The following is a 16,101-nucleotide window of genomic DNA, read 5'->3' as shown; positions in this document are numbered from 1 at the left end:
CGGGGAGGGGGGGAGGGGCGGCAAGGGACGGGTTTGGCGCACCGATTGACGCTGCGTCTCGGACCGAGAACCAACTTTATTTCCTTATATTTCCTTATATTTCCTTTCCACCACCTCGTCGCCGGTCGGTTCATCTGAGGACCAGGCCCATCTGGATGCTGAAGCGTAGAGGCTTTAGCAACGTCACGAAAGGGAAATCATGAGTGAGAACCTTGTAAGATTGCACTACTGAAGCTTGCTCCAATATCTGAAGTTGTCGCGTAGGGCAGCTTTGAATGACCGCCATGGCAACCATTGTGATGACCAATACACACGCAAACAATCTCTTTCAATATTGCGTGCCAGTTAGCTAGCCCCAAACGTAATACAAGAGACATCACATACCACCATAACTGTTGTCATGGAACCTACACACACGTGTGATCGGGGGGCTAGACCTCTGCCTAGAACCGCCACAACCGCATCCGCCGGATAAGCAATAGACCGTATGGGAAAATGCCATTGTCGAAGAAACCGACCCATTCTGCATCGTATGGGGTGCTTCTCATGCATGTCCTCAACAGGCGGAAGAGACATGCCGCAATAGTCCTAGCGGCGCATAGGTTCGAGCTGATGAATGCATGGCGACGTCACGAACGACGAGGCCCGATAGAGAACAGGGGGGGGGTTGGCGGCATTTTGTTTTCCGACTAGCTGCGAATGGCTTTTCGCCATGGGAACGCAAATCTCCCTCGTCTCTAGCTCTGAAACTGCAAGGCGGCGGGAGATAAACCTGCTCTGCTCTCTCTGCCAGGGGCGCCAATGCAGGCACTGACTGACTGCATTGGCATATCCTGCAGCCCAAGTTTTGACGTATGACGATATGTTTAACTCATACGGGTTCATTCATGGCATTTCTAGATCGTGATAACACCCCCTTGACCCCGACTCCCCAGGCCATCTTGAGCATCACACATCCTTCTCTTCCATACTACCAGGTTTCCCAGGTCTTGCAATCATACCCTTTTACCCAGCGCGCAGAAACGATACCCAGTCCCTTTTACACACACACACACACACACACACACACACACGGAGAAAACAACAGGTCAATAGCAACCATGGGAAACGTTGGTAAGTCATTGAGCATTTCCTGTTCCACCCCGACATTGGCTAACAACACAACTTCCCCAGGAGATGACCGGGAGCCTACCCGCGAGAATGATACCATGTTCCAGGCCTTCGAGTGGAACGTCCCGGCCGACAAGCAGCACTGGAAGCGCCTGACGGGCGCCGTTCCCAAGCTGAAGGCCATCGGAGTCGACAACATCTGGCTCCCTCCCGGGTGCAAAGCGCAGTCTGCCGAGGGAAACGGCTACGATATCTACGACCTCTACGACCTCGGCGAGTTCGACCAGAAGGGCGGCAAGGCCACGAAATGGGGCCCCAAGGAGGACCTGGTGGAGCTGTGCAAGGTGGCCAAGGAGAACGGCATCGGCGTCTACTGGGACGCCGTGCTGAACCACAAGGCGGGCGCCGACAAGACGGAGCGGTGCCGCGTCGTCGAGGTGGACGACAACGACCGCAACAAGGAGGTCTCGGACCCGTACGAGATCGAGGCGTGGCTGGGCTTCGACTTCCCCGGCCGTGGGGACAAGTACTCGAGCATGAAGTGGCACTGGGAGCACTTTGGCGGCACCGACTGGGACCAGGCGAACGAGCGCAAGGCCATCTTCAAGATCCTGGGCGACCACAAGGAGTGGTCGCAGTCCGTCGGCGACGAGCAGGGCAACGCCGACTACATGATGTTCGCCGACGTCGACTACTCGCACCCGGAGGTCCAGGAGGACGTCAAGAACTGGGCCGTCTGGATCACCAAGGAGCTCGGCATCAAGGGCTTCCGTCTCGACGCCGTCCAGCACTTCAGCCAGCGCTTCACCAACGAGCTGATCGACAACCTGCGCGACGAGTGCGGCAAGGACATGTTCGTCGTCGGCGAGTTCTGGACCGCCAACACGGGGGAGATGACCGAGTGGCTCGACACCATGGACCACAAGTTCTCGCTGTACGACGCGCCTCTCGTCTACAACTTCAGCAGCATCAGCACCACCGAGGGCGGCGACCTGCGCAAGGTCTTTGACGGCACCCTCGTCCAGGCGCACCCCATCAACGCCGTCACCGTGGTGATGAACCACGACACGCAGCCGGGCCAGACCATGGACACCAAGATCGAGGGCTTCTTCAAGCCGCTGGCCTACTCCCTGATCCTGCTCCGCAAGGAGGGCTACCCGTGCCCCTTCTACGGCGACCTGTACGGCCTGCAAAAGGACTCGGAGCCGCCCTCGTGCGGCGGCAAGCTCGCCGACCTCGTGCTGGCCCGCAAGCTCTACGCCTACGGCTCCCAGGAAGACTACTGGGACGACGCGAACTGCATCGGCTTCGCCCGGCGCGGGACGTGGGACAAGCCGGACGGCCTCGCGTGCGTGATGAGCAACGCGGGGCCCGGCGAGATCCGCATGGCGGTGGGCAAGGAGCACACGGGCGAGCGCTGGACGGACGTGCTCGGGTGGGAGGAGGGCGAGGTGGTCATCGACGACGAAGGGTACGGCGTCTTCAAGTGCCCGGGCATCTCGGTCTCCGTCTGGGTGAACAAGGACGCCGAGGGCCGCGAGAGGTTCCCGACCAACTTTGACTCGGACATTTACAAGAAGTGAAGCAGCAGACGTCTGGGATCACTACAGAATAATACTAGGGCTCATGGTCATCAATGCGTTTGCTTTCGGTACAGGGTGTACCTTTGTAGAACTTGGTAATTTGATAGAATAATTACAGATAATAGAGATTTGAGAAGAACGAACGTCATCATGTCCGGATCTCGATGACCACCCAGGCAGACAGAGACACGTTGCGAAAGAGGAAGCCACTTCTCATCTCTCGATGTCACGAGGCGTGAAGCTGGATAGGGGGGGGAAAACCCACTGAAACAGCATGCCGCATGCTACGGCAAGAGAGCCAAACGACAAATACAAATCCGTTCCACCGGAGCCCCGTTTGGGGTGGGTAGGTAGACGGCGTCAACTCACCCCGTAGACGAAGATTCGGAGCCGCGCTCTGGCGCAGTCCCGGGAAACGTAGACCCGACCCCCGAGGTAACCGCATACTCACCTCCGGCGGTACCGGGGCCGGTGGTCTCGGCGTTGGAGCGGGAGGTAGCCGTGGCGGTGACCGTGACAAGTCTGGGTCGCGTACGGCGAGACCTTGGTGCTCAGCTTGATGCCGCAGATTGCTTCCGTTTCCAGCATAGGTGGCTGGCTTCTTCTCTCGCAACCCACGCTCGGCCGCTGGACGGAGGAATCTGGACCTCGCAAAGATGCTCTGCGGCTGCTCAGGCTTGTTTGTACTGGTCGCTCAATGAGTCTACGTAGATATCCCAGTTACCGACCCGGAACAATCTCGCGGCATCGTCACTGGAAAAGTAAACGATGACAATTTGGCACCATGATGGAGAACCAAACCCTTGACGAGCCATCAACAGCTTGAGAATGAAAGGTGACGCGCAATATCGAAAACAGAAGGGCTAAAAATACCAACGTGGCGGCCAATTGGAGGCTTATAAGCACTCAGCCACGGTAAGGTCAGGCTTACTCAAGGGGGAGAGGAGATCCTTCGAGAGCCCCCATCTGAGTCGGGGGTGCGATTCCGGTTTGAGACCCAGCTGACGCCAATGCCTGCCGCTTGTCGAAGCATTCGCTTGGCTGGCCGGAATCCCTCTGGATCTCGGTAACAGGCAACAACGTAAACGGATCTTTCAAAGCGTCTTGGCCAACATTCCTGTCGCGTTTACCAAGAGAGCCAAGCGTCGGGGCTGACGTTGTCTGCGGACGGATCCGGCATGGTGGTTCAACAGACAGTTCAACAAGAAAAAAGGGCACTGACTGATTGAGAGATGGGAGAGATAAGCATGGTGTATCCAAGACTGATTTGAGGAGTTTTCTTGAGAGGCCATCCGGCTGTTGATCGTCGTCACAACGCCATCTCAAGCGCCGTCTGCCAAACAAACGTTCGAGCCGTCGTCTGGCTCTCCTTATCACCAAGGCTATATGCCAACCCTTCATCGGTCTCACAACGAACGGGGCTGTCACCGGCGCCGTCCGCAGCGTTCGCAGACCCTTCATGCAGACTAGCGTTGCTAGCGCCGACTCGGCAGGCTCTGTCTCTATCCTAGATCCAGTCCATTCTGCCTGGCCGGCGTCGTCCCACAGCCTCATCGCGCCTGTTTTTGGTTACCTGGTCTCTCATCATGTGGCCTCCCCCAAGGCGCCACAGTCTTGACAGCCTTGATATGTCTCTGCCCACGACACCCAGCTGTATAAGACTAGAATAAGTCCCTTCCGGTTCGGGGGACGTGTGCCTGGAACGCGCCGTATCTAGCACTAGTTGAGATTTGGTGCATATCTGTATATCTACATATAAAAACACCTTTAAAGATCTCCCAGCTTTACTCATATTTTTAAACATAACAGGACTCGGTCAACGAACGGCCCTGAATCCGTGGCCCGAGACGAGTCATCAAGATGCGCTCGTTATCCACTTGGCTTCTCGCTGTCGCCGCCGGCATAGGAGCGGTGACCGGTGTGGCAGCAACGCCAACAAAAGCACAAGATGGCATCACAAGCAGAGCTTCTCAGGCCACTCCCACGGGAAGCAATGCCTGCAGCATCGCACAAGCAGCTGCCCGCTCGTACCTTTCAGCAAGACCCAGCGCCGCAGTGGTTCCGATACCCCCGTCCGTGGCGTTCGCGTGCCTGAACTCTGTCCGCGTCAGGAAGCAGAAGGACTTGGATCTTCTCGATTACCTCGAGCCGTACATCGCCTTCCAGAGCACGTTGGAGCCTCTCGCGGACCCTCCCGAGGGGTATCTGATCCCTGGCGTCGACGTCATCGGCGGCTTCGGCCAGATTCGCGCCAAGCTCAAGAAGGATCTGTATAATAGCCAGGTCGAATTTGCTCTGGACCTTACACGCGTTGTGAGCTCAGCCGCTGTTTCTCCTATTAAAAAAAACAAGATGAAGTCACAATTGGTCTAACACAGGCACAGTTTGCTCAGACAGCCGACGGGCACTTTGACTACAATCCCGCAATCCTCAACGTCTTCACGTTCCGCAGTCTCAACTCACTGGTCTCCGTCTCTGACGACGGCCTCAGCGTTCCGAGGGTGTATCTCTACGACGACTTCATCAAATCTGCTGTCAACAACACCGACGTGTGGGATATCCAGAGCATCGATGGTGTGCCCATCACGAAATGGCTCGAGGCGCAATCCTTCAAAGTCAGCACTCAAGACCCGGACGCCAAGTACAACGCTCTGTTCCGAACCAACGCCGCCACGGACTTCCGGGGCATTGCCAACTACTTTGCTCTTCGGTACGCCGGGGAGGCTCCGGATACTCAGGTCATCAAGTTCACAAACGGCACCGAGTACACGGACGAGCTGGTTGCCATCATCAGCAGGGCTTTGGTGCCCTTCATCGGCGGCCCTGAGTCTATCCACTCGGTAGTCGAGCTGCCTCCCACCACCACGGCGTCATCAACCTCTACTAGATCGTCTTCTACAGCGTCACCCACCTCGACGCGTATTCCGAGATACCCTCTGCCGGTAGTAAAACACGCAAGCAACTGGATCTCTGGCTACTTCCTCGGCGGCAGCGACCACAAAGACACTGCCGTCCTCGCGGTTCTGTCCTTCGCCCCGTCACAGCTCGATGGCGCAAACGGCACGTTCGAGATCCTCGAGGCCAAACGAGTGGTTGACGAGTTTCTCAAAAAGGCCAAGGAGGCGGGCAAGACCAAACTCATCGTCGATGTCCAGGGCAACGGTGGTGGGTTCGTGGCCGCCGGCTTCCAGCTCTACAACCAGCTCTTCCCCAAGGACACGGATGTCTGGGACGGGAACCGGCTACGCGCCCACGAGGCGCTGAACGCCATCGGTCTGACTGCCCAGCGCGTATCACCAAGGGTTCTCGCAGACTTCAATAAAGCCAACCTCGACGAAGACAGGAGGTCTTACAAGAGCTGGCAGGCTCTCTACGGGCCAGAGCTGGTAGCGGGCCAGAACGTGACAAATATCTTGCGCTTTAACCAGGGCGGAGTCCCCTTCGGCCGGAGCAACGGCGACCAGGTCTTCAAACCTCATGACATCGTCGTTGTGACCGACGGCGGCTGCGCGTCAACCTGCACCATCTTTACCGGGCTTCTGGTACGAGAACAGGGCGTCCGCACGATTGCCCTCGGAGGTCGTCCCCGAGAGGCTCCCATGCAGGCGCTCGGCGGCGTCGAGGGCGGGGAAGTGCTCACCTTTGCCTCCTTGCGGGCCGTCATCACGCAAACCGCCCGCGACGCGATCCGGGCCGACTACCTCGACTACCTAGACGATGCGTTCGACGTCCTCCCCGACATCGGCGAGCCTCCGCTACTGCCGAGCCTTGCGAGGTCCGGCGGCCGGTTCAACTACCGCAACGCCTATTCGCGTGACAACGTCGACGGATACCCGGAGCAGTTCATCTACGAGGCTGCCAACTGCCGTCTCTTCTACACCACCGAGATGATTGTCGACCCCGTGGAGGTCTGGACGCGGAGCGCAGACGTCGCTTGGAACAAGGCCAAGTGCGTCAAGGGGTCGACGGCGAGATCCGACGGGACCATCAGCGGCGAGATTGTCCCCTTCAGCAGCAAGGTCGTCGGACTGAACTTGGACTACGACGGGCCGGGGAGTCTGTCATACAAGGGCGACTACGAGCCGCCTTCGCCCTACGTCCAGAGACGGAGCGCGGCGACGAAAAAGCGGTCCATTGTAGACCACCTAAAAGCCCCCAAGGATTTCGAGTATGAGTTCAACGAGTTCAAGGTTGGGAACCTGAGGGAATACATTGAGAAGAACGTTCCGGAGGACTTTGAGTACCAGCCGGAGCTCCAGGTCGGCATCAGTCATGCGTTCCAAAGGCGACTGGTATAGATCGATATCTGATTTTTGTGAGTTGGGGATGTTGTATACTAAGATGGATTTTGCAAGAGAAGAGAACGAATGGGTGGATAACGGCCGCTCAGTACATCTCGATTCGAAGACGTCCTCATAGATACCCACGAAATTATACCGTCATATTCCTGTCTCTGCCGGTCGTGTTGCGCGCGTAAACAGACTGTAATTCTTACCGTATAGAAACGATGACCAGCAGAAGGTTGAGTTGCCGGAACCGGGATTTCTTCCCGGCGGCAGAAGCATAATCTCTACCCAGCAGGCCCAATCAAGCTTTCCTCTCAGTGCAACAATGAGGTGGTGAAAGCCCACATTCCCCGTTCGCCCGCCAGGACTCCCTCTGCTCTCCAAGAGCGGCATTTCCCATCTTAGGAGACCCCGCGAGCTTCTCGTGGCCCGATGCTTGACCTCAGGGACCATGATTCGTGTCATGTGGTGGCGGCATGATCATGTTGGAAATCCTATTTGAGCGAACGTTACAGCTCGTCCAAGTGGACTTTGGAGACAAGCTTCGGAATTTCCTGCGCCAAATCAAGCATTCGACAACCAAGCACAAAGAGCATACATCTTTACCATAGCTACCCTGGGCTCGTCGTGAGGAGGACCACCCCCTCCCCCCCCCCCCCCCCCCCTCGATCCTCGGATTTTGTAACCCGAGATTTGCGACTCGATTGTCCAATGAGAAGACTCTGATGTCCGATACCGATTTTAGCGTTTTGCGGAGAAGCTGGAACATTATTTATTTACAGGTAGGCTGAACCAATAGGTACTACAGTTACTTGTGCAGTTTCTCAAGTTCACCGGGCCGAACGGAGCGGATTACTCCTGATGGCCCGATTTCCTTGCCTACTGTGTTGCATCTATGACACACGAGGTGTGCATAACACCATTCTCGATAGAGAGTCAAGTACCCAAAATACGGGTTGGATTGGACTAGCGAGAGCACCAAGTAGGTGAGTAGGTGTAACAGTGTTGACGAAACCGAAACTTGCAGAAGATGCTTCACTATATCCCAGCAGCTGGACACAACTGCGCATAGGAACCATCTTGACTGCGCATAGGAACCATCTGGACTGTGCCTAGGAATCATCCTGACTGATTCTAGGAACCATCTGGACTGTGCCTAGGAATCATCCGGACCCCCGTCTTCGGGCCAAAATCATTTGAACTTGCCACTCGAGTTCCAAAGCGCCGTCACCCATCTCGTGCTCGATGGCCTGCCAGTGTGGCGACGCCCACGATTCCTCCGAGAAGCCAAAGCGCATCGACTGGAGAGACTGCTTCAGCCACTCCACCGGGGCCGAGATCTGCCAGTCCTTGCTGTCGTCGACGGCTATGCGCTCACACGTCCCCAGGTGGCCGACCGGGTCCGCGGTCCCCTCGAGCGGCTCGTAGTCCTTTGCGTACCACCCGTTGCGGCAGTTGACCGCGATGCGCTTCACGTCCTTCCACGCCTCGTCGCGCAGGGCCACGCACTCCATGCCGTGAAACATCTGACGGGCCGCGCGCTTCCAGTTCCCATTCATCCAATCTTGCCTCAGTAGCCGAGCCGCGTGGTCCGCGAGGAAGGCTTTGAACGCCGCGTTGGCGGGTGCGCTGTTGGTGATGGCGGGGAAGGGCCCGTAAAGGACCGCTGCAAAGGTCCCGTCCTCTCTCAGGCTGTTCGCAATGTTGTCAAGGGTCGGCTCCAGGGTGGTCCAGTGGAGCGACTCGCAGGCCATGACGAAGTCGACATGGTCCAGACCGGCGGGAGGGCTCCAGGGGTCTTCCCCGCGGCAGTTGCGGTACGCGAAGCTTGTGTCAGGGAAGCGGTTGTGGAAGCGGGTAACGCAGTCCTTGATGTTGACCTCTTGCGGCTCCGTCAGGACAACATGCTTCAGAGGGGGGGATGATGTGTGCGTCAACAGGCCCTCGGCGCCGTTGCCGCTGCCAGCGCCAATGTCGTGGGCGCTTGTCAGGGGGCCTTGGTGGTAGTTGGTCCAGAGCTCCCACATGGACTCCGGATAAGGAGGTCGATGGGCGATGTAGTGCTTTGCCTCCTTGGCAATGGCCGCGGTGGCTGGATGACTGACACCCGGACGAGGGGCGGTGATGGGAGCATTCATTCTCGATAAGGTTATGTCTATGTCGGGCACGGGGCCTCCAAATGGTCGATATCCGTCGATCCGGAAAAGTGGAATGGAGCAGCAGACAGGTTGTCGTCCGTGACAGAGTCAGGGTTCTCTGCGTCTTCTTATTGACACCATCCGTTATACTCTCGCAACCAAGAAGGTGTCGTGAGCATGGATGGCATGGATTTAGCTCATAAGTTATTGAGTTTTCCTGGACCGAAAGATGTCTTTCCGAGAACCTTAACGACAGGACCCGAGTCAAGACGATATTTTGATCTTGCAGGCAAATGACTCGAGCCAGTGTTGCATTGCTTTGAGTTTGAGGCTTCCGGTACTCGAGTCTGGCAGGCAGTCTACGATGTACAGGCAGACCGTCTTTCGAAATCAAGTGAGGGGGTGTGATTTGACGAGGAACGACGAGTCTCAAAGCTTCCTTGATGCTCAGCAGTCCTATACCTGTACCTGTACCTGTACTTCAGGTAGGTTTGTGGCGGCAGTGAAGCTAACGAATGTTAATCGGGTGCGATGTTTCCAACCCCTGCCTCTCAAAAGAAAGCCGAGTCAAGAATAGTCGACCGAGGGGATGTCGAGAAATGAAGGACGATGGATGGAAATGTCCCCGGGTCTAACGACCAACTTACCTGGTCGTTTGGTATATCCCATATGCCAAAAATAACCAATAGGGCTGGAGAGCTGTGTGTGTGTACGTGTGTGTGTGTGTGCGTATGTGCGTGGGCAAGGACAATTATACGCACGTAGAGTCTGTAAGCACGCGGATCAAGATGCCCCGCGCCCTCTTTTCATTCTTTCTGTCAACCGCACGTGGCGCATCAGGCCCTCAAGTGTCTTGTTGCTTCTAGTTGAACCTGTTTGAGTCATTTATACAGGTCAGGCCAGGTCCGTCTGATATGGTTGAATGTCTGTGTGTACTAGACAGCAAGCCCTGATTTCAACATGGGACAAATACGGCACATGGGGCATGGAAGCATTAACTCGAAGCGATCAACTATCGTAAAGCTTATTAGATTTCAGTCCACTTATTGTAGTTGATAAGCCACACATCCACTGATGATCTCTTGTAGGGTTGAGATGTCTTGTCAAGTTGTGAGATCCCTGACGGACTGGTCCCCGACGAAACATAGTTCCTGTTCGAGATTCTGCCTTCCAAGTGAGGGGGCTCCTAGAGCTTGGGGCACCTTTGCTGAAGACGAACAAGGGTGCTTGTCAGCAGGAGACTACCGCATTCTTAAACAATGTGACCGGGAACATGTTCATGGTGACATCTCGATGTCGGCGTAACCGTCTGAAATCATGCCGAGGTAAACTTACGCGGAAACTTGGCTTCGTTTTGACGAACTCAAACCAAGAGTACATAGACCAAGCTTGTCTTTTGATGTTGTAGAACCAACCCCCCTTTCGCCAACAACTGCTACCTACCAACCGGCCACCAACCTTCCAGTCTTAACTTCCGGGATTTCCTTCTAGAAGATCTTACGTTCATCTTTATTGAATCTAAATCGACCTGTCTACTCCAGCATGCGTAGAATCACACGCAGAAGAGGCGCCTGCCAGGCGTGCAGGTCAAGAAAAGTTCGCTGTAAGGATTTCCATCTCCAACGAACAAGAACTGCTTCTAACCATTTCAAGGTGATGGAGCCGACCCTTGTCTGAACTGCGAGGTACGAATACAAACACCGTCGCGTTTTTCGCTTTTTCTTCTTCTTCTCCATACTCACCAATGTCTTCCAGCGGAATGGCCAAGCTTGCTACTATCCGCCGCTGGCTCCTCGACCGCGCAGGAACACGACACACGGTACCGGCACCAACGGCCAGGCGTCGCACAACATTCGCATCAACACCGATCAGAACGCTCCCCCCTACGAGGCATGGCAACAATTCTCGGGCGAAAATGCCCTTCTGACACCGAACTCGACCGAAGATAGGGGGATCAACGGCGCAAATTCGGGGATGAACGGTGACGATATGAGATGCATGCTCGAGCTTTCGCTGCCAGACTCCTTCCCAGGCTCACAGCACGACGGCGAGTTGGGTTTGCTGGATTTGCCAATGCCAGGCGAGGATGAACTTATGGAACTGCTCGAGGCAACGCCTTCGGAATGCAACTCGACTGGCGGATTCAACTTCAACTTTTCAACGTCTCACGTTGACAATCTTGTTCAGTCGCCCACGTCTGTTCAGCCCACTTCGACGAGAGACCAGTGGCAACGGAAACAGAAGACGGCTAGCCCTCCAGACTACGACACGGTATGTAAAACAACACTGGTAAGCCTTCTGATAGATGATTGAAGGAGCTGACATTCTGCAGTTATTCAACTTCAACGAGGCAGCGGAACCTGTTTGGAACGATTCGAACAAGCCCGGGAAGCCGGCAGACATGAATGATGTCACAGTAGTAGTCGACTTCGCGGCTGCAAATCTCTATGGGCTGCCAAACTTCCTATCCAGAACCAACCGAGAGCCGCAACGGACAGAGACCACCAAGATTGTGAACGGACTACGGCGTGTTCTCTGTGGAGGTCCGTCAGCGGCAGCGAGCAAAGACGCAATGGATTTACAAAAGGCTTTCCCGGAGAGTGATGCTGCGCTCTCCCGGTACTGCGATGGTGAGCGGACATCACCCCAGTGGCCCGTTTCCGATCTTCTTCAAGACTGACTTTCATGTCCCATAGCATGTTTTGAAGACTGCTGCCCGTAAGTGTGATTGCGTGTACCATCTTCGTCATCATCGTCACACTTCACAATCTCGTGGCCACGAAGCTGACGACTCGATTTGTGGAAACAGACTCGCCAGGTTTCTGACCCGACCAGCCGTAGAGAAAATCATCAGGCAATCCCGAGAGTCAGAAGCAGATCAGCTCGTCACCGCCTTCGCCGAAGCCATCTTGGCAGTTGGTTATTACACCAGTTGCCTCCGCAGCGTAGACGCCCCCAGAGCGGACGAAATCCGCGACTCCCAAAGACGTCTTTCGTCTGCGTTGAGACTGTATAGCAAGATTCAAAACTGCCCAAGCAGCCTCACGAAATTTCAGGTGAGTTATATGATGGTCATCCAACCTCGGCCCTCCCCGCCCGCTTTCCAGCTAAGAAGAACAAAACCGGCTAAACATTTGGCTTTCGTAGGCAATCTTGGTCATGGTACGCAACAGATCCTCGAACCCAAAGCTCTCGGTCACTTTTTTCTTCTTCTTCTTCTTCTTCTAACTTTTGCACAGGCGGTAATCGCTTGCATGTGTGACGAGTCTCGCATCTGGGATAAGATCACCGCGTCTGTCTGTTGTGCCCGAGAGCTTCGGCTTGTGCACGCAGCGAGAGGTCAGCAAAGTGACTTGAGCGAACAAGATCAGATGCTTGCACAGCGCAGTGTGTGGTTTCTTTACAGCCTGGAGACCGACTACGCGATTCATCATGGCATGCTTCCAGTCAGTTGGCCGCCCAACATACGTAAAGACAGTATTACGTCTCGCTAACACGCCAACCTAGATACTCGATCTGGGCTGGGGAAGCCAGTTTCCCTCGTTCGAACAGGGCGACGACATGATAGCGGTGTTTTACACCCACTCGGAGCTTCTCCACTCCGTCCTCAAGTTTCAGTACAGCCCGAGGGCACTCAACAAGTCGGCTTCAGCCTACGATCGTCGGGACCGACTTCAGGCCAGCTGCCACGTCCTCAACGAGTGGGTCAGCAGTCTGCCCACGCCACTGAACGAGGCCTACGAGGCCAAGACTCTCCAAGACATAAGAGACAGCCGGCAGTTGCGGAAAGCCTTTCGGGTATTTTGCATGTATCACCAGGCAGTGTTCTTCATCCACTGCCCGTGGGTATCGCCCATCTCCTCAGACGACGCGGGCTTGTCCGGGATTGCCGAGCAAACCCGGGAGCGATGCATAGAACGCTGCCTCGAGTCGGCGTTCGCGGTGGTCAAGCTGGCCAACAGCGGGCTGTTCTGGGAAAAGGGGCTTGAACGGTAAGCGAGGAGGCGCCCGCAGCCGTGCAGATCACCCAGCTAACGGAAGTGATCAAAGGGACATCAGTTCGTCGAGCAGCAGGTGGGGTGACATGGGTCAGCTTTTGCTGGTGTCGCTCTGCTTCATTGTCTACTATCTTGTCAACGGCGAGAAGGCCAGCCGGAAGACGGCGATGCCTTATCTCGCCATCTGTGGGGGTTTATTCGGCAGGCTCAGCCTAGACAGCGATGAGGCGTCTCTTCTTGATCATTACCTAGAGTTAGTTCAAATGGTTAGGGCGAATTAAGGAGACATATACGATGAGTAACACATTCCATAGCATAGCGAGTAAAGGCATTGCACTATTTGATCACACCACAGGACCGGCTTTGAGCTTAGCAAACGACTCCCAGGGTGACATGACAGAAGTCTAAAAGCATCTGGCACGATGTGTTGGGAAGCAGCACATTGTGGGAGAAGCATAAATCTTCAATTTCCTCGGTTACATCTGAAAAGACCACAACAGACAGCCAAGTTCCATTGGTACCATGGCCCGTCTCGGCATGCTTTCGTATTACATGACACCGCCAAAACCTAAAACCCCAAAAGAACTTTTACTACCGGGATCGACATTCGGGTTCCTTGGTTTTACAGTGCAACCATAATCAGACAAGGTTGAAGGGTGCCTCAATACCCAAGCAAGGTTTGAAGTCTAAGAGCAACGAACATCCATCCCGGCGGCTAGGACTCGACTTGAAACACACAACCCAATCATATCCAATAGAGCACACTCCCTGTATACCAATCCGAAGAAATTGAACTAGCCTGAGGGGGGCGGGTCTCGAAGCTAGAAGTGAACCTGTTCCTTTCGGCGCCTGATCAGCACTTTCGTGGTCGGGTTGGCTAACATGGAAAACCCGAACTCGAGAGGCATGGTGCTGGTGTTTTCAGCCAGCTTGATGTCGTACTTGAGCAGCAAGTGACACATGACCAACTTCACCGTGTTGGCGCCGAAGAAGCGGCCAGGGCAAGCGTGAATCCCGAGACCGAACCCAAGGTGCTCGGGCGAGGTGCTGACCAGCTGGGCCGTCTTCTCTCCCTGCTCCGAGGCTTCCCGCATGTGAAGAAAGCGGTATCCGTCGTAGGCTCTCGGGTTCTTGTAGACCTCGGGGTCCCACATCTTCTCGGCCGACAGGGCGATGCCACATTCGCTCGGGAGCCTGGTCCCGTCCTTGAGCCGAACTTCCGACATGACTCTGCGGCCCATCGCAACTTGGGATGAGATGGGTTGTCAGCGGGTGCGTTTCGCTTGTCGGACATGGCGGAAAGTCAAGTGGGATGGTTTTGGCAACTCACCGGCTGCAACGGGTTTTAGACGCAGACTTTCCTTCAGAACGCTATCGAGAAGCTTCATGTTGAAGAGAGTGGCCGGTTTCCACCCACCATCCCCGAGGACGGATCGGATCTCGTTTCGAAGGGGCTCGAACATTTCTGGGTTCTGGCAGAGGTCCATGATGCTTTGCGACATGAGATCGTTGCTAGTCAGGATGGCCGATATGCTCAGGCCCAGCTGTTGCGACGCGGCGTCGTAATCGACGCCCATCTTCTTCGCGGCCGACTCGTACCAGTCCAACGCGTCATGGAACTCGAGACTGGGGTCGGCTGCCTTCTGGGCCCGGCGCTTTTCAAGAATCGGGGCGATGGTCTCGCGGCCCTCGACAACCATGCGCCGCGCCTCCCGGCACTCGGGCAGGAGCCAGTGAACGACGCGGTAGAGAAAGACGGGCCATCGGCGCAGGACCTTGGCCGCATTTGTTGCCTTGTTGGTGTAGTTGACCGTGATCTTGAGCCAGTCCGGGTTTCGGCACAGTTCCGGGCCCAAGAAGATGACCGACGAGACTCGCGCCACGATGCGGATGAGGACGTCTCCAAGTAACACTTCATGCCATTCTGAGAATAGTAGAGATTAGTAATTCGTCCTAGGTGCACAAGAAAAGTCAATTTACCCTCGTTGTCGGTTAATATATCCTTCAAGGCAGAATTAGCTTCATCCGATAGAGGCTTGTTTAGCTTGGCTTTGCCAGAGATTTCGAATTAGTTCAACGTGATTAGAATTGTTGTAACGTGAAAAACACATACCAATGCCAGCCGGTGTGAGGTTCCATTTGATGACATTGTGAAGGATCTCGGTCCCGAGGGCGATGTACGGTTCGAAACCTGGGATTCCGGCTTGCCAATACTAAAAGCAGAATACATGTTAGCGGGGTTTGTGAGATGTGGCATCCAAACCAGTCATTGTGCTCACCTGGAGAAGAAATTTCGTGGAGTCAAAACGGTGGTCATTCTTAACTTCAGGCATGGCACTAGAGTTGAGAATAATGACACCGCCGCCGAGGCCAGTGTTCACCCTGAACGGCTTGTTTCCGTACTCTCTCATGCCTCGTGCTAGCATCGCTCTCCCGTTTCTGAGATACTCGTTTTTCGAACCATTGATGACGGGAAACGCGGAGAGCTTATTCGGGCGCAGCGAAACCGCCATCACAGAAACCACCAGGAGAAGTGCCATGAGATAGGGCACATGTCCACCGTTGCCCATGGGGCCCGGGAGGCTGAAGTGGCTTAGGTCGACCCATGATGGACGCGGCGGACTGAGCGTAGTTTGGGTGTTGGCGCTCAAGACATGAGACATTTTGTCAAGGCTTGGACAAGTTGTTGATTTGATAGTCTTGAAGATCGAAAAGGACTTTTCGATCCTAGGGAATGAATTTCACCCATTTGGAAAAAGTCAACTCAGATTCGGTCGGGGGCCAAGCCCGGTAACACTCTGCTCTTGATCCCATACTCCAGTCGGACACAGAGTCCCTTAGGCAATGCGGTAGTCGGGCTGAGGGTCCGCACCGGCGGGCGAGCCATGGTTCGGCATCCATCAGCAGCAGTCCCATCGCCCGGTTTACCCAACTGACTGCACTCCGGACTGCGGCACGTGCTCTCTTCGATCTGTACAGGTAGACC

The 16,101-nt window shown here is 55.3% G+C and overlaps 6 protein-coding genes across 6 annotated transcripts; 3 read left to right on the top strand and 3 right to left on the bottom strand.

Moving 5' to 3' along the window:
• Window positions 1-854: 854 nt before the first annotated feature.
• On the top strand, window positions 855-2,693 carry CH63R_13266 (Glucan 1,4-alpha-maltohexaosidase; the record flags this gene model as incomplete). The annotated part of the gene is made up of 2 exons (XM_018308240.1): window positions 855-1,113; window positions 1,174-2,693. The coding sequence occupies 2 exons, from the start codon at window positions 855-857 to the stop codon at window positions 2,691-2,693; spliced, it is 1,779 nt and encodes a 592-aa protein (XP_018152657.1).
• A 365-nt stretch (window positions 2,694-3,058) lies between these two features.
• On the bottom strand, window positions 3,059-3,281 carry CH63R_13265 (uncharacterized protein; the record flags this gene model as incomplete). Its single annotated transcript, XM_018308239.1, is given in 2 exon segments — window positions 3,059-3,215; window positions 3,229-3,281. The coding sequence occupies 2 exon segments, from the start codon at window positions 3,279-3,281 to the stop codon at window positions 3,059-3,061; spliced, it is 210 nt and encodes a 69-aa protein (XP_018152656.1).
• Window positions 3,282-4,553: 1,272 nt separating this feature from the next.
• Window positions 4,554-6,991, top strand: CH63R_13264 (Peptidase S41 family protein; the record flags this gene model as incomplete). The annotated part of the gene is made up of 2 exons (XM_018308238.1): window positions 4,554-5,006; window positions 5,072-6,991. 2 exons carry the CDS (start codon window positions 4,554-4,556, stop codon window positions 6,989-6,991), a joined length of 2,373 nt encoding a protein of 790 aa, XP_018152655.1.
• A 1,151-nt stretch (window positions 6,992-8,142) lies between these two features.
• CH63R_13263 (Yhr209w-like protein) lies at window positions 8,143-9,117 on the bottom strand (the record flags this gene model as incomplete). Its single annotated transcript, XM_018308237.1, has 1 exon — window positions 8,143-9,117. The coding sequence occupies one exon, from the start codon at window positions 9,115-9,117 to the stop codon at window positions 8,143-8,145; it is 975 nt and encodes a 324-aa protein (XP_018152654.1).
• A 1,542-nt stretch (window positions 9,118-10,659) lies between these two features.
• Window positions 10,660-13,523, top strand: CH63R_13262 (C6 transcription factor; the record flags this gene model as incomplete). Its single annotated transcript, XM_018308236.1, has 10 exons — window positions 10,660-10,720; window positions 10,771-10,802; window positions 10,873-11,388; window positions 11,450-11,747; window positions 11,814-11,835; window positions 11,936-12,173; window positions 12,357-12,563; window positions 12,625-13,109; window positions 13,168-13,368; window positions 13,430-13,523. 10 exons carry the CDS (start codon window positions 10,660-10,662, stop codon window positions 13,521-13,523), a joined length of 2,154 nt encoding a protein of 717 aa, XP_018152653.1.
• A 413-nt stretch (window positions 13,524-13,936) lies between these two features.
• On the bottom strand, window positions 13,937-15,778 carry CH63R_13261 (Cytochrome P450; the record flags this gene model as incomplete). The annotated part of the gene is made up of 5 exons (XM_018308235.1): window positions 13,937-14,361; window positions 14,446-15,039; window positions 15,096-15,164; window positions 15,229-15,328; window positions 15,395-15,778. 5 exons carry the CDS (start codon window positions 15,776-15,778, stop codon window positions 13,937-13,939), a joined length of 1,572 nt encoding a protein of 523 aa, XP_018152652.1.
• Window positions 15,779-16,101: the final 323 nt, after the last annotated feature.

The sequence above is a fragment of the Colletotrichum higginsianum genome, chromosome 9 (genome assembly GCF_001672515.1).
Source record: "Colletotrichum higginsianum IMI 349063 chromosome 9, whole genome shotgun sequence".
NCBI lineage: Eukaryota > Fungi > Ascomycota > Sordariomycetes > Glomerellales > Glomerellaceae > Colletotrichum > Colletotrichum higginsianum.
This window is presented reverse-complemented; position numbering and strand designations above follow the sequence as displayed.